This window comes from Protopterus annectens, chromosome 11.part0, assembly GCF_019279795.1.
Source record: "Protopterus annectens isolate FY-2018-M chromosome 11.part0, PAN1.0, whole genome shotgun sequence".
In the NCBI taxonomy this organism is placed as follows: domain Eukaryota; kingdom Metazoa; phylum Chordata; order Ceratodontiformes; family Protopteridae; genus Protopterus; species Protopterus annectens.
This window is the reverse complement of record NC_056745.1, coordinates 835895916-835917396: the sequence shown is the minus strand read 5'-3', so window position 1 is coordinate 835917396 and position 21481 is coordinate 835895916. Positions and strand designations below refer to the sequence as shown.

General features: G+C 39.9%; 1 protein-coding gene across 2 annotated transcripts in view; it reads left to right on the top strand.

The window, feature by feature from the left end:
* Nucleotides 1-21481, top strand: part of SRGAP1 (SLIT-ROBO Rho GTPase activating protein 1) — a 1651729-nt gene that overhangs the window by 1375795 nt on the left and 254453 nt on the right. For both annotated transcript variants that reach the window (XM_044088250.1, XM_044088251.1), the window contains exon 17: nt 1108-1332. In XM_044088250.1, coding sequence (XP_043944185.1) covers nt 1108-1332 — 225 coding nt within the window. The remainder of the gene's footprint in view (nt 1-1107; nt 1333-21481) is intronic.

The following is a 21481-nucleotide window of genomic DNA, read 5'->3' as shown; positions in this document are numbered from 1 at the left end:
AAACCTGCTCCCTGCTATTTAAGAAACTATACTGTAACACTTATTTTATTTTTTGTTAGAGCTATTTTGTACACTCTCTCTCTCTCTTTTCTCTTTTTTTCGTTGTATATTTATCCTATCGGGAGGGAAGAACAAAAGAATAGCTGAAAGGTTTCAAAGTGAAACCCCAGAAATTGTCTTCACTACTGTATTTCTCCTCTCCTAACTCCTCCACAACGAATAAACCAGCACTAAACATCCCAGATAAGACTGTATAAGAAAGAAAAAAATTAAAAAGAAAGAAAAATAGGGGGAAAAAAAGAAAACAGCTTCATACATACCGCATACACCCACCCTTTTTATTAGTATATTAGTAAGGAAGCACTCATAGTCAACATAACAGTCTGATACCTCTTAATAGAAAGCACATCCAAATCTCATACATACAACACATCACATATTCCAATCAACAGTGACATGTGAATTAAGAGTTAAAAGTTAAATATACCATAAACATTCACTCCATTCACAACACACTTATTTAATGTACTGTGATCAACTTGCTATTATGCTGTTATCATGAGCTATCATTTTAGGATTTATGTGGCACATACTGTATATGAAGAAAGGAAACCAGGATATGATCTTCTGATAAATGCTCAGACAATAGTAGACTTGGTTTAGTATTCTTCTCTATGCCTGGTGGCACCATTTACTGTAAAGTTTGCAGAAAGGCTGACTGTAATCATTGTTTACGAAATACACCACAATTTAGTGCCATGAGAAATAAGGAATGATAGACTGCAAGCATTGTTTAAGAACTTAAGTGTGACTGATGTCCAGAACTGTAGTGAAAATAAAAATAATAATATTGATGTTCTTTGGTATCAAAGATGCAAAATTGTAGGTAAATGACTGCATCACTGGGGCGGGGCTTTTTCACTGCATCTGATCTGAAAGTCACACTTCTCTGTGTAGAATCCAGTTGCTCACCTTGTTTCTGTAAGCTGAAAGATGATTTAAAGTGGATATTACGGATTTGTTGCAATCAACTGTATCAGTTGCAAATTTACTTTTTTAAAAAGGTTTCTGAATGTTTTTTTTTATTACTTTTTTTTTTTTCAACAGCTTATCACAGTATAGTGATGAGAATATGATGGATCCCTACAACCTGGCAATTTGCTTTGGTCCCACATTGATGCCAGTACCAGATATCCAGGATCAGGTCTCCTGCCAGTCGCATGTAAATGAGATCATCAAAACCATTATCATTCATCATGAAACCATTTTCCCAGATGCTAAGGAACTGGAAGGTCCAGTATATGAGAAGTGTATGGCTGGGGATAACTACTGGTAGGCATATGAATACTAAGCTTTGTTGTGCAAGAACTAATTATTATATTTAAATGTAGCCATATTTACTTTGCTGGGGTGGTATAGTGAATAGCATTGCTGCCTCACAGTACCTTCATTCTCCACTTCTGTTCTTGGCTATGGGAGTCTGCGTTCCTTTCATGTGTCTAAGTGAGGATTTGTGTGCGTGTGTGTGTGTGTGTGTGTATGTGCACATGTGCGCGCGCATCTTGCAATAGGTAGCCACCCTATTTAGGATGAGTTTTCAATGTCTTGTGCTTACTGAGTGTCAGACTCTGCCTTCCCAATGACTCTTCACTGAATTAAGCAAGTGATCAGACAATAAATGAATGCTCACAACAAGGCAGTTCATTATTTTTTGTAGTTAATAGTCTAGTAAAGAACTGCAGGTGCATCTTTGCAACAGTCTGAGTTAGTGAGCTATATGAAGTGTCTTTCAAATGTCTCCTAAGGGTACCCCTTACGTAACACTTTACTGAAAAAGGCTGTTTGCCCTCAGTATTTCTTGGTAGTGCTGAAGTCATGTTAATGCAAGTTTTTTTTCAGCCATCCATCACTGCTTCATTCCCACTGCCAGCTGTGTTAAACAACAAGCACTTTTATGAGGAATAAACGTTTGACAAGTAAACATTGCTTTTCTTTTATTTGGTTTGTTGTTTTCCTTCCTGTTTCTCCAAGTTTGCTTGGCTAAAGTTTCTAAAGGTTCCTATTTTGTAATTCATCTTGCAGCCACAGGACTGCCATGACATTTACTTATTTTGTTTGCATTTGGAGCATTTCCCAGATGCTTGCATTTTTGTAGAAGATTAGTTCATACAGCTTCACACTGACAGCATGGCCACTTACGATTATTAAGAAAACCCTAAAAGACATAGCATTTTTTAGTTCTTGCCCAATAAAGAAAACAGGAGCAATGGAGAGAGGTGTATGTTTATATAATGCAGGTGATAAAAGATGTTTTAGTGGTCATCAGAAGTGTATAAAGAGCAAAGCACATGTCTTCCTGAATTGTGGACTCATCACTTCACCCCATTTAGGAAACTGCTGGAGGAGGAAAAAAGCTTCTTCGTATAATTTACTGTCAAAGAAGTGATCATCACCTTAGCTCAGTGCAGACTACTGTTAAAGAATATGTAAGATCAGTGCAGACTGTTGAAGAATATTTAGCTAAACTCCACTTAACTTCACGGACTCCTCTTCCCAAACCCACACAGCAGTTGCACTTTAGGATTAACACTAATGGTTGTGTGCCAGCTTCATAGCATAGAGGGATAAAGTCCTAATTATATTGCATAATACCGAAGTCTGAATAGAGGCTCACGTGTCTGTAAGAGTTAAATGGGGACAGTGAGAGTGAGTGACAGCTGCCAGATCACCCAGCTGAGGGTAGTGCCTGTGACTTGTCACAAAGGTGTAACATGAGGAGTGCACCAAAAATCAGCTGCTGGAGTTTGAGCTTGTGTTGTCTGTGTCTATCTTCCACTGGCAGTTTGGGGAACTCTACATGAGGAAGCATGTTCCCTCTCAGAAGATAATGATGGTGAAGCTTGGAGGAGCTGCTGTGGGGAGGGGGGGGGTTGCTTCCTAGTGGAGAGGGATGTTCACTCCAAGACAAGCAGAATGTCCCACTCCCTACTTCCTGACTCTCACAGGTGAATGGAGAGCCATTTGTTATTCCTGAGTAGGAGTGAATGGGCCATAGGGCTGCTGCCTAGTCCGGGAATGCTTGATTTCTATGCATTCAGAAGAAATGACCAATTGGGTGCCAGTAGTTTATCCATCAGACAAGGTCCGCGGGGCCGCGCACCCCTTCGCCAAAACGTAATGGTTGCTCACTGTTAAAGTTGTTCTGTATTTTTGCTTTGATGGTCTCTGCCCTGCCATTGATGTCTGTGACAATGCTAACTCAAAGCCCAGTAGTCAGGAATCTTTTTCTCTCTTCTTGAGTAGAAGTAACTCTGATGACATTCCCAAACTTTTTTATTTAAGATGCTGATCTGTATACACTTAACTAAATTTGATAGGCTAATGATGTTCATCGTGTTTCACTGTTGCAATCATTACTCTTGGATTATCCTGCTGGCAGGCTACCTGCAGTCGGCCTGAATTCCAAAGTCCTGGTCTCGCGTCGGTTGCTGTCGCCTCTTCCCTGACGTCCGTGCGCCAGGGGTATAAATGATGCAGCCGATGCCATTTTCTCCAGTCTTTCTTGCCGTGCTGTGCCCGAAGCAAAAGCAGTTCCCAAGTGCCGGTCGGCCGACTTCTGAGATTTTCAAATCCAAATTTCAGAACTGAAGTCTTCTTTAAAACTAAGTACCCCGTTGGGGAAACTTTTTTCTTGCTCCAGACCGATGTCAGAAAAAGTTAACAGTTGTATTTCTTGTGGGAAGCAAATACCTCATAAGGATTTTCACTCTTACAGTATTCCTTGCCTAGGCCCTGATCACAACGTTGCTAGCTGAAGGTTTTGTGCTAGATTTAACCAATACACTATTAAGCATCGATTCGATTTTGCATTCCATTATTTTGGCTGAAGGTTTAATTACATAATGCCGTCAGAACAGCCGACGACCGGAGTTTACAAAAAATGCAAGGATAAGGACAAGGATAGGCATCCGAGGTCCAAAACCGATGACGAGGCCTCCACTAGGCCAGTCGCCAGTTCACCGGCTCTCAGTGAGGTGCTTTTGCAGCCCCTGGCGCCCGCTACCTCAGAGCCACAGGCCGCTTCCGACTCCCACGTGGAGCCGACTGGGCCTGTGGATACTCAAGGTATTCGACACTCGGACATCATTCCTTCAGATGGGTCCGGAGCCGCTGAGCAGGCATCAGCTTCTGAGGGTGTCTTCAGACCTACACAGTTATATATTAAACCATCTTCAGCTACAAAGACAAAGACTAAAGCAGCTCTAAAGACAAGGAAACAAGTACAGCATTCTCCTACTCAGATTACAATGCCTAAAAAGCAGATGTTTAAACTGGCTGAAGACCTAATTACTTTGATCAGGGGTTCCCATCCCCCTCCTGATAAGAGGCCTAGGCAAGAGACAGAATATGATTCCTCTGATCAGGTTTCTATTTCCTCTGATTCCTCTTCTGAACAGGATTATTCCATTCTTCCTTATGAGGATTCTGATGCTGAAGAATCCATTCCTTCATCCTCTCCTCCTGAGGATTATTCTTTTGGGGAAACTCTGCATACCATGAGGGAGCATTTCCACTGGGAAAGCCAAGATTACTCAGAATCTAAGAAAAGACTCAGAGACTTTCTGCTATTACCTCAGCACAGGCCCCTTGCTATTCCACCTGTTCTAGACATTGTAGATGTATTTTCAGAGTCTGGCCTATCCCCAGACTCTTCACCTCCTGCACCTGCTAAGCCTGACAGATACTACAGGGTCCCAGATTCTCATAAATTCCTATATAAGAACCCCGCTGCTGACCCAGAAACTATATCTCAGGGTCCCAAAGGGGTCAAAGCTTCCACTGCTAAAAACAATGTCCCTTCTGATAGGGATTCTAGGGCACTGGACAGATGGGGGATAAAAGTATACACTTCTGCTACCTTGGCTGTAAGGGCTTTAAATTGTCAGTTTCATATGCTTAAGTATCAGCAATACTTAATGTCACTGCTTAAACAGAAAATGTTGACAAATTCTGAATGTTCAGAGAACAAGGAATTGCAGGATTTATTGCATGCAACTGAAGAAGTGGGAAAGCATACTTTGCAATGTGGTTATGATTCACCGGAGGCCTCTTGCAGGGCCGCAGTTACAGGTTCTGTTATTAGAAGGCATGCTTGGTTAAAGGAAAAGAATCTACCTGAGCATGTTAAAGCAAAATTATTAGATGCCCCATTACAACATGATACCTTGTTTGGTGCTAAAGCAGAAGAGGTCTTGAAGAAAATGGAGGATAAAGTGAAATCCATGCAGACAGTTAAGGATTTGTTACAGGTACAGCCACCCAGATTTAGCAGGAACTGGCCTTCCAAAAATTGGTCCTTTCCAGTGTCAGACAGGCCACAAAGAGGCAGATAAAGACACCCCAGAGGCAGATCCCAGCCCCAAGGCTCATATAGGCCTAAACAATGGGGTGCTCCTACCTCCAAAAGTGGAGAAGACAAATCACAACCTTACAGGAAACAGTCCCAATGACTTTCTTCTGCCAGATCCAAGCACTTTTCTTTTAGCAGCCCCCTTAGGGGGAAAACTAGCACTTTTTTCAAAAAATTGGCAAAAGATTGCCCAAGACAAGTGGGTCTTGAATATAGTGTCCCAGGTCTACAGGTTCCATTTTCACACCCTGCCAAGGGCAAAAGGTATGCCATACCTGCCACACAATCAATGGGCAGAGGCACAAAAACAAATTGTAGCCCTCATGGACATGGGGGCCATTCAACAAGTACCACAACAAGAGCAGGGGCAAGGATTTTACTCAAGACTTTTCTTGGTGCCCAGAAAGGACAAAGCCTGGAGACCAATACTGGACCTGTCTATACTAAACACATTTCTGGAGGTTCCAAAATTCAAGATGTTGACTCTACAGCAGCTACTGCCCATGCTGGGCAAGAAGGCTTGGCTCGTAACTTTGGACCTAAAAGAGGCATACCTGCATGTCCCAATCAGACAATCTTGCAGAAGATACCTCAGATTCATAGCTGGCTCAATGTACTACCAATTCTCTGCACTGCCGTTTGGCTTATCTACTGCTCCCAGGGTCTTCACAAAATGCCTGGCACCAGTAATTGCATTTTGCAGACAGAGGAATTCAAATATATCCCTACTTGGACGACTGCCTTATTCAAGCAGAGAACAAAGACATTCTTCTAAAGCATCTGGCATTTGTAAAATGATTACTAATTTGCCTAGGGTACACAGTAAACGAAAAGAAATCAAAACTAGTACCCTCTCAAGAGATAATATTCCTGGATGCAAGCTTAAATACAGCTGCCCAGATGGCTTATCTCACGCCAGACAAACAAAGGCAACTGACTTCTTACTTCAAAAAGTTGGCAACAAAGACCCAGTTATCTGCAAGGAAAATCCTGCAGGCCTTGGGCTTCATGGCATCCCGCATTCTACTAATTCCATATGCCAGACTGCATATGAAGAAACTACAATAGTATCTAAAAAGTGTTTGGACTCAGCATTGCCACAGCCTGGAGACAGTAATTACCCTTATTCCCTGCCTGCAACAGGAGTTTTGATGGTGGGCACAGGCCTGTCACCACAACAAGGGTCTGCCATTCACTTTACCTACAGCCAGACAGACACTGACAACGGATGCATCAGAGTATGCCTGGGGGCACATATGGTAGGAAAATGTATTCAGGGCACATGGCCTGCAAGCCAGATGCATCTTCATATAAATCAAAAAGAGATGCTAGCGGTTCAGAATGCCCTGACAGCTTTCAAGGACCTATTTCATCCAGGACAGCTACTGATAAAGACAGACAATGCTACGGTCATGTGGTACATAAACAAGCAGGAAGGCACACATTCCTACCCCCTCTGCAGACCAGCAATGACCTTGTGGGACACAGCATTAATTTACCAAGTTCACCTGCAAGCACAATTTCTGCCAGGAAAAACAAATACTCTGGCAGACGAACTAAGCAGAAACCTCATGGATTCCCACGAGTGGAAACTGGATCCACAAGTCTTCAGCACAAGGAAATGGGTTGCCCAGACATAGATCTATTTGCCTCCCCTCACAACTGCCAATTACAGAGATTTTGCACAAGGATTTATCACAAACAAGCATGGAGTGTGGATGCTCTATCCTTCAGCTGGAAAAACCTAACAGTATACGCATTTCCTCCACTGCCTCTCCTTCCCAAGGTACTCCTAAAGGTCAGACAAGAGAAGCCAAAAATGATACTGATTGCACCAGACTGGCCACGCCAGCACTGGTACCCAATCCTAAAGAGCTTGTCTCAAGGCCCAGCATGGATATTGCCTCAAACTTCCCACTCACTGACGCAACAAAACAATCAGATCCTGCACAGTCAACTCAGGACCTTAAATCTGACAGCATGGCGGATAATGTAGCCATTCAGAAGACTCCTCTTTCAAAAGCTGTTATGGATGTTATCTTGGTGGCCAGGAGGCCCAGTACCAGAAAATCTTATGCAGAAAAATGGAAGAGATTCTGTGCTTGGAATCAGGAACAAGGCATTGACACATACGTACCAAATATCCCTCAGATTTTACAATACCTAACTGAGATGCTGGACAAAGGCCTTTCCTTTTCTTCAATTAAGATTAATGCATCTGCCATTTCAGCCCATTACAATACGGGACCTCCTATATTTTCTCATCCTCTAATAAGGCAGCACCTCAGAGGGGCCAAAAATATAAGACCTCCAAGGAGAGCACCAATAACTGCATGGGACCTCAATTATGTCTTGGAAAAACTCACACTGCCTCCCTTTGAGCCAGCCTCAACAGCTGATATAAAATTCTTATCCTGGAAAACAGCTCTGCTACTGGCAATAACCTCTGCAAGACGAGTCTCGGAGTTACAAGCACTCATGGCTGTGGAACCTTTTATCATATTTCATCCAGACAGGGTTTCTCTGAGGACAAACCCAACATTTATGCCTAAGGTAGTGTCCAGTGTGGCACTCAACCAAACCATTCACTTGCCTACCTTTTATTCAAACCCACAGAACAAGGGTGAGAAAATTCTGCACTCTTTGGACATACACAGGCAGTTACGCTTTTACTTGGACAGAACTAAAGCTTTCAGAAAGACTGAGCAACTTTTAGTGTCATATGCTGCAGGATCACAAGGAAAGGCTATCTCAAAACAGACTATTTCTTAAATGGATAGGTCATTGCATCCGTTTCTGCTATTCTCAGCATGGCAAATCAGTGCGTAAGGGCATTAGGCCTCATTCTACCAGAGCAGCAGCCACCTCAGCAGCCTTCCTCAGAGGAGTACCAACCAAAGACATCTTAGAAGCTGCAACTTGGAGTTCAGTGCACACTTTTACAAGGCACTACCACTTACCTCTTTACTCTAAATCCAGAGCAGGCTTTGCCACTGCAGTGCTGCAGGGCCTCATAGCCTCTCCTAACCCTGTTTAGCTCAGCCACCCATACTCAGCTTTGGGATTCAACCCAAGAGTAATGACTGCAACAGTGAAACACGATGAACATAGTACAGTTGTGTACCTACCATAAATGTAGATGTTCGAGTGTATTCACTGTTGCAGTCCAGGTTACCCTCCCACCGTCCCCCTTTCTTTTGCTGGGATTTATCTGTACTTCTCTATTCTATACAACCTATGTGATGTATTTTCTTGTAGATGAAGGAAATGATTCTTTACTGCATATCTGTTTATTGGCATAATATATATTTAGCCTACCCTTTTGGGGGCACCTGATATCTGGGGCAAGAAAAACTGAAGCAAATGGTGTCAGCTGCATCTTTTATATACCCCTGGCGCACTGACGTCAAGGAAGAGGCGACAGCAACCGATGCCGGACCAGGACTTTGGAATTCAGGCCAACTGCGGGTAGTCTGCCAGCAGGATAACCCAAGAGTAATGACTGCAACAGTGAATACACTCAAACATCTACATTTATGGTAGGTAAACAACTGTACTTTTTAGCTCTCCCAGAAGCTGATTGCTCAGGCCAAACTCTATGTAGAAGGGAACTGCAGTTCTGTCCTCTTTTGTCTTCCACATGTCATCTGTTAGGTGTGTTATTTCAGAGAAGAGTTTACGATTGGAAGAGGTGCATATGATGGGTAAAGGAGCTCTGCCTGCAGAAAGAGGCCTGGCCCCTTCCTCAATCTGTACTTTTTCTTCTAGTTTACCTGGTGGGTATTCTTTAGATCTCATACCTGTCCTTGATCAGACAAGGAATCAATATTCACAAGGTTTTTTCCATACAATCACTGATAGCCATATGGTTTGGGTGACCCAATATTTGGATCATCCAGTTACTTAGCCCAGAGTTATGTCTCCAGATCCCACCAGTAGTTAAATCATCACTGATAGAGGGCTATAATTGTCCACCATGGAATCAAGTGAACGTGAAATTACTGTCTCCCAAACATCATATCCAAAAGTTTAATTTGTTTGGCAGCTGTGATATGCCATCTTTGACTATAGATTGTATATAAAGCTGCCATGTTTCTCAGAGACTTGGATGTAATAACCTGCATTCTACTTACTGTCCACATGTAATACAGAAACTAAAAATAAGAACTTACCACTACGCTTGACCACTGATGAAGGCAGGATAACCCTTAGCAGACCTCCCTTGAAACTGTTCCATAGTACAAGCATGTCCAAAATTGGCTTCTGCTTGTCTGGAATTCATTTTCCCGAAGCATTAGGTGTAGCGCATGTCTCCTCCTTTTCAAATCTGAACTCATCTTATAACTGGAGTCACATTTAAGATCTGTTTGCTTTGATACTGTATGCCATAGAAAAGCACAATGTCCTGTGCAACACTGTAACTACTAAAGTTTTATCCTCTTTGGCCTTTCCTTCCTTTCGGTTTACCCTTCCACTTATTTACACTTCACCCTAAAATGCCAGTTCTGCCTGTTTCTCCTCTTTCCAATTTATATTTCATACCCTGTCCATCAACGTGTGCCTCCCCTTCTTTGCCCTTCCTTAATCTCAAGATGATTTTCATTGTTTACTTAGTGTTTCACTTTAGAGTACAATATGTCAATCGTTTCCTTAAGGCATATTAAACATTGATATTGTAAAGTGAAAGTATAATGTCAGACTATTCTGTATGTTCCTAATGTACTTGAAGTGTTTATAGTACAAGAAGTATGCATCTGTTTCTGGCCAAGATCATTGCTGGCCAGAAACAGATCATCAGGAATCTTGGAACCCACCAGCTTACTTGGTTTAGAAGTGTAATAAGGAAATGAGGGTGGAACGTAACTAGTTTTAAAGAGCATTCCTTAAGAATAGTTGTACAAGTGATGGCTACAACTTTTCATGTTCCGTTTACAGAACTGTGTAAAAGCAGAAAAGGGTTCTCATCTCTGGAATTTTTTCATGATCAACTATTCAAATTACAGGATTTATTATAAGTATGAATGTAGCATGTACCTTATGTATATTTTTTCACACGATATGTGGTCTAGTCAAATTAGTACGTGCATTTGTTTGGGTTAACTGTGACTTAGGGTCATAATGGTTATTTAGCAAGATGATGTCTGGGAAAGAAGCATTGCTGCTAGTTTAGTGACCCCAGGAGGGATGCATAAAACTTCATTCTCCCAAAATCTTTGCAGTGATCAGGTCACCCATGTGGCTGCCAGTTATGTATGTGAATTGACAGTTCCCGGCACTTCACCAGGTAGTAGCATTATCCTCCACAGTTTAAGTAAGATGCCTCCAGACTGTTGCAGATACTGTTTAGAAAATAGAATGCTCCTTTTATTTAGTTTTGCCAGCTTTTGTAGATTTGCCAACATCTGTGTTTGTATGTGAAATCATTGGACAGTGAGAAGTAAGAATTTGCTCTTTCACTGATGTGTGATCTTGAAGTTGGTCTATATAAGTTGCAGGGGCTGTGGGGTACAGGATTGGCCTGCCACCCCACCCCCACACATAAAATAATTAAATAGATTTTTTTTTCAATTTTTTGAGGTTTAAACTTTTTAGGTCAATATTTTTGTTTTGGGAAATTTCCTTATGTAATCCTCCAGACAGATTGTAGGCTATTTGGCAGTTGTGGCAATGTTACAACATTTGTATTTAGCTTGTACTCCAAATGCCAATAAACCCTGTCCGATATTGGAGCAGAATTGAATTTCACCATAAGCTCTTCTGCAATCTGAGAATGATTGCAAACTTCTGCTGTGCTAAAGTTTTACGACTAGTCCTGATGGCCCATGTATAACGTCACCTATATTCTTACAAGAACTACGTTTAGTTTATGGTCCACAGGCTCTTCTTTCTTCAAATCTGAGGTTTAACATGAGAAATACATCAAGAGGTTATGAAGCAGTCCTTTTCTGTTGCTCCAGCTTGTGTGGTAAGTAGGTCAGAGACCATCTTTATTCATACTACTGTTAAATGAAAGATAATTTTTTTTTAAATAACCAATTGTTACAAAAGTCAAACTAATAGAGGTAAAAATATAATTAATATAAATGTCCATAATACGGTAGTTTTGTGATTATAACAGACAAATTAAAAAGCCACAATTGAACAGCAAATAATTATACAAAACCAACTTTGTCTCACTATTGCTGAAAGATACGTAATATTCCATTGCATATTTTCCTTTAGCCAGTTACGCGGTAAATTAAATCCAAAAATGTTGGAGAATACCGATAAGCTTTATTTATTGCTGAACTGTTTATCTAATCAGTTAATTGTTATGAAACAATTCAACAAACTGAAAACAACAAGACCGTTTGGATTTTGCCTGTTCCATCAATACCAAGTATTTTACTTTCATATTGTATCCTGCCTGTTCATTCAATAGTTGATGCACATCCAAACAGGTAGGAACTCTGTGGTTTTCCATCTTCTAGTAATGCATTTTTCTAGCACAGAGCAACACCATATTTAAAAGATTAGTTTCTTGGTTAAATGGGTTTGCATATTTGAGAACCACCAAGAGAAAACTCATCTGGTTTAAGACAAATTGGTCTTTACCCCAGTATCTGAGCATATACTTAACTACTTCCTTAAGATCCTTTCATATGGGGCAGTCTTCTACTACTACAGATTAACAACACCAACAACAAGGTGTAAATCCTGGAAATATCCAGTGTAGTCTGGTTGGCGTATATAAGTATTTGAATGGGCACTGCCAGCCAAAAAAAATAATTTCTAGATCATGAGGCATATGTAGGAATCGGTACATACTTTGTCACCTCATTCAGATCTATGTTTACATTCTAGTCATTTCCCCACATTATTCTATATTTATCTAAACTGGAGTATTTGGAAGTTAATAAAATGTTATTGATTTGGGAGATACCTCTGCATGGTGGTGTAGATTGGGTGTAATCCTTAACTGTCTGGAAAGTTAGTAATTGCCATTCAACATGAGTAATACCTTTTAATTTATGAAAATGAAAAACTGCTAATCCACACCAAAGAATCCTGAGTACACCTGTATCACACACCAGTTGAGTCCAACTAGATCCACAAAAGCAGTATTTATTGAGCTCAAAAATCATTTTGTGGATCTAGTTGGACTCAACTGGTGTGTGATACAGGTCTACTCAGGATTCTTTGGTGTGGATTAGCACCTTTTAATTTATTGCTGTTGAATTTGTTACATCATCTGCCATGGGTATTATGGGTGATTTTGCCTAGTGCAAGTTTTTCATGAAAGGAATTGTAGCTTGTAAGCAGGGAGTCTAGTACAAATTGTTCCCAATAAAATAACCCATGATATTCCCACAAGGTTTTCTCCAGTAAGGGTGTCCAGAACCCCCCCCAAAAAGTGGGATGACCTTGTAGGTTGTAAATCACTAATCCAGTCACCCAATACAATTTTTTGAAACTGCAAATATACTGATGTATTTAAAGAAAGGAGAATCATATGGTGGTGTAGTGACGTTTGTTTGCAGATGGACTGGATTCTTCAAAGATGCTATGCCTGTCAGCAAAAATGATATTTACAGACACTTATCCAAATAGTCTCTTTAGCTGTGTTAATTAGGTCCTCAAATCTTTTAAATCTGGGCACTAGTGAGTAAGACTGAAAGTCCAGCAAACCTATACTCTTGATTATAACATAACATTATAACATGATTCCATCCAATCCTGCGGTGGCTGCCAGCCCAAATGAAGTCCCTGACACATGACTTCAGTTTGTGCCAAAAGCTGTTAGGGGAAGATAATAAATGAAAGATTTCTGATCAGTGAAGATTACTTGAGTCACAGACTGGATCTTAAAGTATACATCACAAATAACATGACATGTATAAACAGTATTAGTTTTTAGTGAGGAGATGCAATTAGTACATGAAATTATTTATTTATTTATTTACATTTGATGACCGGGAGTGTCCGACTGGACGTAGGTCCATTTTCAGCGGAGGCCCGGGGAGAAAAGCTCCACAGTTAACATATACAGACAGTAGTTACATTGGATTTACATAGCAATTAACAATTTGATTAACATAGCATTTACCAATTACAAACATATTTACAGATGAAGAACGTAGTACATCAGTAAACAACTAGAATCTTTATCATCTGCGAAGTACATAACAGACATTAGCAATTGTTACAATAAGACGTTCCTGCTGTATAATAAGTAGTAGGCTTATGAGCATCCGAGCTTGCTATAATCAAGGTAGTTAGTGGGGTGGAAAGAAAGGTAGTGGGTGGATGAAGCATTTCAAAAGTTGTACAATACAGTGTAAATCTAATACTCTACACATCCTTGTGCACTGTAAGCACAAAGCTTGTGCCATTTAAAAGATGGAGTGGTAGAAAAAAAATACTTCTGCATTATGTATTACGTACAGTAGGTAAGGATGGTACTTTTCTGAAAGATGAGATAGCCCTGGATAAATTAGAAGAGGTGTTACATCTTGGTTTCAGTAGTAGGCCAACTGCAAAGGGAAGGGGTAAAACAAGAATAAATTGGTGAAACGTGACTGACAGAAGAGATTGAAGAGATAATGTAGTGACAGGGTGAAAGTATCTGATTCAGGCATAGTTGCTGACATTAGTGCAGTATAACATTTTAATTTTCCTTGCTGTTATATATATTGTATTGTATATGTTGTATATATATTCTTCTTGTAATCTCTTCATTTTTGCATCTTGGACTGAGCCTGAAAATTATCCAGTGAGATCAGTATTTTATCCTGGTTAACAGTTTAAAAATAAAATTGAATATGTTTTTTAACATCTTTATTAAACATGAGTTTTTTAAAAGGTGACAGGTCCACATGTAGTAATAAGGAAACTCGTAACATTTCCATTGTTGCCTTCATGCTGTATACATGTTTTCTTTTCAACAATTTTCATTTCGTCCAACCTTACATACATTTCTCAAGTCCTGCCTTTCTTTAAACCTCACTCCTTCTCATGTGCATTTTGTTCCTACAAATTTATTTCTATGTAAGTTGCACCTTCCCTTAACTAAAGATTCCACCTCTGGTTCTTTTATCTCCTTTATAGTATTCAGTACTTGAACTGGTTTGGATTCCTATCAAAATTGCGAAATTCACAACCATGAATGATGATGTCCTTGACGCATTTCATTGACCTCATGAATATTAATGAGGCCAGATAATCGACCCATAACATCGACAGTCCGGTTTCGATGTTAATGTCAACAGTAGCTACATTTCTCTGCCTTGTTAACGATCTTCTTAACTGCTGTTCACTTGACTGTCAACATTCCGACTGTTGCTCCTACCAAGGTCAAACAGGAGGTGGACGTTAAAATGACTTTCAATCTTTTGATTGTAAACCAGTAGGTTTAGATATTGATTTCCGTTTTCAACATTGATTTTGATTAGCATCAAGTATATATGCACAAGTAACCAAATGAATAAAAAGCAAACCCTTCTCTCCTGTTGCTACATTCAGCATTTGATTGTGTCTTTCCAAGTCAATCCTCCAAACAGTCTTGAGCAGGTATGTATTTAATGGCCCTACAGTTGAAAGCCTTAAACCCTCTGTCCCACCTGCCATGTTATTTTGCTGGAAAAACTAGCCTCTTGACCAGGACCATATCATTCTGAAGAGTGTGGTGAGAAACTTAGCAGTTCCCTAGGATATGCCTTGGGGTCTTCTAAGCAGGAGGTTGCCACAGAGACAGAAGATATGACCTTTCCTTGGACTTGTCCTCCTTTGTCCTTCTAAGGAAGTGTGGGACAGCTTTTCCTGAAGGTTTGATGACCTATTTAGGAAGCTCAGTGAGCTGAAGGGGATCAAGACCCCATTGTAGGCAGGCTTTCTCGGTAGAGAGTAGAATAGCCTGATATTCCCAAACCACTGCCCAGGATGACTCTTTCCTCACCATTGCTGAGTGCATGTTTGTCAACCTGGATGTCCCAAGGCAAACCCTGGCTGTAGGCTGGAGGTTGCATAAAAACTACTTGTACCTTACTGGTACTCTCTTTATTACCAGCATCCAGCAAACATCTTCCTTTCTTTCTCTTAGCACTGCCCCAGAGTCCTTGCTCTAGGCACAGTGGTCATCTTTAAAAATACCAGTGAACTCTTGGGTGAGCCTGAGGTAGAATACAAACTGCTCCCAAACTGGGATGATTACAATATATCATATGAGCAGTGACTGGAATTAATATTTGATGTTACAGACTTACCCTGCCATGCACAAGAACTATTAAGTGTCCACTTTACTGGCTGCTGTTTATTGAACAAACAAGTCAGATGCTGACTTATTTCAGTGAGGCAGGACAATACTTTGCTCTATATTAGTTGTTCACAGCTAGGAATCCAGTAACACTCTGCTTTATTTAATAAATTATATCCACAGTCACACTAACAAGCAAACAAGGTACATAGACAATACGGAAATCACATCTAAAAAAGGGGTCACTCGTCTGACCAGCTGAAAGCCTTAAGGCAGCACGACCAATATAATACATGTTGTGATCTTTTAGTCTTAGATGACTCCATAGTCAGACACACAGATGCAAACCTATACTCACCAGGCTGAGCAAAGATAGAATATGGTTAGCTGTCTGTCTGGTGCCAGGATCTGCAGTGTCACTTGAGCCTTAAAGTCCCTTCACCCTAAGTACACATATGACACTGCCATTGTGCAAATGGAAGTGAATGATTTGAGACATACCTCCTGGATCTTATGAAGAAGGCTATTGTGGAGCTGTTAAAATGTGCATCTTAAATTGGTGTGAAAGTAGAAATGAGCAGTGTCCTACCATCACCAAGAGTGAAGCTACAGTACAATCAAACAAAAACCCAAGCTGCTTTGCTTCGATGGCCTGCACCTCTCTTCTCATGGCTTTGGTATATTGGCCAGGATCTTTCCCTCCCCCATGGTGTTTTATAGACAAGATTAGTATCCTCAAATTACCTACATAGCCAGTCAACATGAAAACTATATAAAGGTAGCACTTCTCAATGCTAGAAACCTAAACAAGAAGTTGCATTCCTTATAGGCATTCTTAACTCTTGGGATCCACTACTGATTCAGGAAACTAGACCTGTAAGCCTTACTGCCCTTATCTGCAAAGCAGTGGAACATGTTATTATGGAACTTGTTAACAAGTAGATATGCAGTCTACAAGGCCTGGACCTAAGCCAGTTTGTGTTTGTTAAAGCCAAATCCTGCCTCCTGAACCTGACAAGCTACTTGGAACATGTCAGTGAAGCATTAGAATCTGACATAATGGTTCACATTGCTTACCAAGATCTGGCCAAGGGTTATGATACCATCCCACATTCTAACATTGACAAGCTAATCAAGCTGAATGAAAACTCCTGTGTTACCCACTGGATAGCAATCTGGCTAACGTGTAGAACACAGTCTGTTAGTGTGGTTGGCATGCTTTTTTGGAAAGGAGTAACCAGTGGTGTGCCCTAGGAGAGACGTCTTTGGTATTTACTTCTGTGATGACAAGGCTAACATCAGCAGCCTGTGGTTGACTAAGTTTTCAGATGACTCTGAACTTGGAGTTGTCATTAACTGCGCATCTGACTTAGATTCTTCACGAGGACTAACACACACACACACACACACACACACGCACATGCACACACACACGCACACACACACACACACACACACACACACACACACACACACACACACACACGGTGGCTAGACCACAGTCTAAAACTAAATGCATACAAATGCAGCATTGTGTCTTTTGGCAAAATGAGGCAACCTTGCACCTGCCGCATAGGTGATACCCTTCGAAAGTTGACTTGGCCATTTGGGACAATGGGCACTTTTGTTGACCATGAACTATTCTCTGATCGACATGTATCCACTGAAATCCTTTTGTCATGCCAGACTAGTCACCAGGAGTATTTCTTCCAGTTTTAAGGAAATCTTTCCTCTCTATTCCTCTCTCATCAGCCCCTCAATAGAGTATAATGACCCCTTTGGTGTTCACCTGTCTAAGCTTATGACCCAGCTTGAGAGACTGCAATGTTTCCTCACTAAGATAATCAAGAGCATGTTTTTTTTGAGCTACCTAGTCTGTCTTAAAGCACTCTGTCTTTTCTGTTTCCTACAGACACTTGAGCGGTGACCACTGTCTAGCTTACAGAGCCTTAAAGTATCCAGTTCTGTTCAACCTCCTGCACACCTGCAAAACTAATAACACCCTCAACACCTGCACATGAGATCTAACCTTACACAGAAACATGACCTGCTGGTGAGAAAGAGGTATGTCCCAGAGAATCCCTCTTTTGTGCAATAGACTTCCTTTGGATGTAAAGCAAACTAGATCTCTGACCCACTTTAAAAGTAACCTGGACAAATGGCCCCTCAAACTCTCATTGAAATGGGTCAAAACTAGGTATAAATTAGTTATGCCAATGTGCAACTATGGTCTTTGATGGTGTGGCTACTAATGGTTCTCAGGATTGACAGCCTAATATTAATCTACGGACCTATAAACATTTCACAGCTATCATTTAAAACATACTGTTTTATTTTTATACCTGTATGAACAGCAGATGCAGGGTGGTATCCAACGAGACGGAGCCCAAATAATGAAAAAATTCTTTACTCAATCCAATGATCAAAATGAAGTACAAATACAAATAAAGTCACAGTTTAAAAATGATAAAACAACAAGTTAAGCGCTTTCGTCAATACTCAGACTTCTTCAGAACAGTGAATTGCTGGCTGATAACTCCTTAAATACACATATAGTCAATTAGTAAAATATTACCCCACATCATTTCCTTTCAGTTAAGAAACATCACAGGAAGTGTAAGGTAGTAGTGAATACTCCCCCTATTTGCAAGTACACAAAAAGTCAGCTAACCAAATGTTGAATCAATAGTGTCACATGTAAAGAATGTTATAAGGCAAAAAATACCAATGACAATATAAATAAATCATAACATAAATAACTGTTTAAGTTTCATAAGTGGTGCTATAGAAATTCTATCATTAAGACCTGGAGGGGAGTATGCATTCAGTCTGATCTGCCACTTTAACTCAATGTACTCCAAATATATTGTTAACATTTCCATAGAACATTGGTTAAAAACTGATCTCGGTTTAAATTGTAGGAACGAGAACGTGAATTCTGACCTGGGTACACTAGATCAACAAATCCACATGTTTAAAACTTTATTATTCAAATATAAGAAAATTCAGTTAGAAAAAGAGTACCTAACTGAATGTATTAAGAGGGAGCAAGTCCCTAAAGGACTACGAATGTGGAAATATCCAACCGGGTTGGAAAAGGATTCACATCTTTACAAAGAACTTTTGGGATTTTTTAACAGACAAGGCTATGAATTGTTACGTATTCTTATTGTGGATAACAATAAGAAAATGGCACTATTGTTAAGAGAAATTAATCAGGTAGATGTCAACATTAAATATGACTTATTGTTTGAATCTAAGAAAAATGTTTTTAATGCTGTGTTTGATACTGTCTATGATGAACTCAGTGATTTAAAAGGGAGAAAGGAAAGGAAGTTATGTAGGGACAAAATGGATTATGAGAAGGGTGTGGCTTATCCAGACCCCCCCAAGAGGGCAATTTAATCAAATTACTGGTAATCACAATACTTATACGTTAGGGCAAGCTTGTGAGACACAGGATGATGATAAGGAAGGAGAGGAAATCCCTTTAGAACACGCCCCCCTCAGGAGATCGGAGAGGCTAATCAACCAAAGACAGATGAGGTTGAATTATTACTGTCCTCGATCTGCACCACGGAGGGGGAGGGGGGGATGGAACAACTACCGGAGATAAGCAGCCCATCACATACTGAGACTGAGAATGTGATTCTTTCAATTGTGACTAATGATTTGGGTGACTTCAGTATTTATAATTACAGTGGTCTTACTGTCACTAGGGAATGGGCCGATTTTCTATCCAAAGGTATGAATTTTGTGCCTACTAGTAAGGGCAACATAGTAGATGTTATGGTGCAGTTAAAACTATTTACAAGGAAATTAAATCTAGCTTTATTTCTTCCTGATAGTAATTTTACTTATGGCTCAAACCTTAGGAGACCAAGTACCTTTCAACCTCCCAATCACCCTTTTGGTACAAATATTTGAGGTTCTATGTGAAAACGTCATTAGAACACGATTGGGTTATAGGCATAATGACTCACCCATAGACAATTTAAAAATAGAGGAGAAGGGTATTTTGAGTGAAATTTTACATCAGACTAATATAAGACTTATGAAACCGGACAAGGGTGGGGATCTGGTTATTATGAACACTGATGATTACAATAGTAGAATGTTTGACATACTATATAGTGAAGTGTACACTGAGACCTCACGAAATGAATTAAACATAGCATATCGTAACATTGACTTAGAATTGGAGCAACTTTTACTGAATGGACAAATCACACTAGACACACACAACTACATTTTAACCAAACATCCCAGGATTCCCACCATATTTGTAATACCAAAAATTCACAAATCAATACACAGTACACCTTTAAGACCCATTGTAGATGCCAAAGCCTCCAAAACATTTAGTATAGCAAAATACATTGACAGTATGAGTAAGGGGGTCCTTGATAATCGGACTACTATAATTAAGGACTCATGGGACTTCCTTGGTAAAGTCAATCAGAATATGTATGACAGTAACCTCATCCTGGTGACTATTGACGTCTGTGACCTGTTTTCAGTTATACCACATGATCTAGGTCTGGACTGGTTCTATGAGTTTCTATGCAGTGATTCGTCATTGAATCATGACACCATCTTGACCATCCGTACTTGTATGGAGATGGTTTTGGAAAATAATTTCATTACATTTGAAGGACATTTATTTAAACAAAGGCTTGGAGTTGCCATGGGTGCATGTTGTGCACCAATCTTCGCCAACATTGTCTTAGCACATTGGGAAGATCAATACATTTTTAACTCCGAATTCAGGACTTCATGGGTATTGTATGGGCGATACCTTGATGATATTGTCCTGTTTTGGAATCAATCAGAACAAGATTTGAATAGGTTCTTTTCGTACATGAACAGTACATGAACAGTACAACTAGTTTTTTGAGATTTACTAATGTCAAGGATCTAGATTATATTCATTATTTGGACATCACCATAAAGAAAGATTATGTGAACAACTGTTTTATTTCCCAACTATATAGGAAACCAACCTACTCTTAACACATTATTGCATTTTACCAGTGCACATCCTTTGCACCAGAAGAAGGCCCTGGTCAAGGGCCAATGTGTTAGATTGGCCAGGATGGTGTCTGACTTTTATGACTTTACCAAGGAATGTGACAATTTGTCCAATATGTTTCAGAGAAGAGGTTACCCAGAGCCTTTTCTATCAAACATCATTCAGAAAGTTATAAATAAGAGGACCAGTGGACACTTTAGAGCCCTATTGGGCAATAGGAATGACCACAATAATGAGAGGCATAACAATACTATTTTTACACATGCACTGACACTCACATATTCGGCAGATTTTGAAGAAATCAAATACATAATACATAAATATTGGAAGGTTTTTGATAATGATATTGTGGTCTTGGACAAGATAGGTAATAGACCCACAATAGTTTATAAAAAGAGTACATCAATAAAAGGACTACTTGAAAAAGGCAAACCTAATCTCATTAGGGGTGGCACGTATAAATGTGGTAGATGTCCCCAGTGCCCTTTCATGATGGATACGGACAAATTTAAACTTAAGAATTTTGGATCCATTACTAATAAAAAGAAAATGTTTTGCTATACTAAGGGGGTTGTTTATATTGCAGTATATAAAAACTGCCAAGGTTATTATGTGGGGAAAACAAAAAATGCTTTTAGACTTAGAGTCTACCAACATTTATATGATATCAAGCAGAAAAATATGAAGAATGCTTTATTTAGGCATATTAATGACCAAAGTAATCACAGTTTTAGTTTTTTTATTCTTGAACAAGTTGATTTGGGACAAAGGGGCGGACCTGTTGAGGAATATTTGGAGTACATTGAGT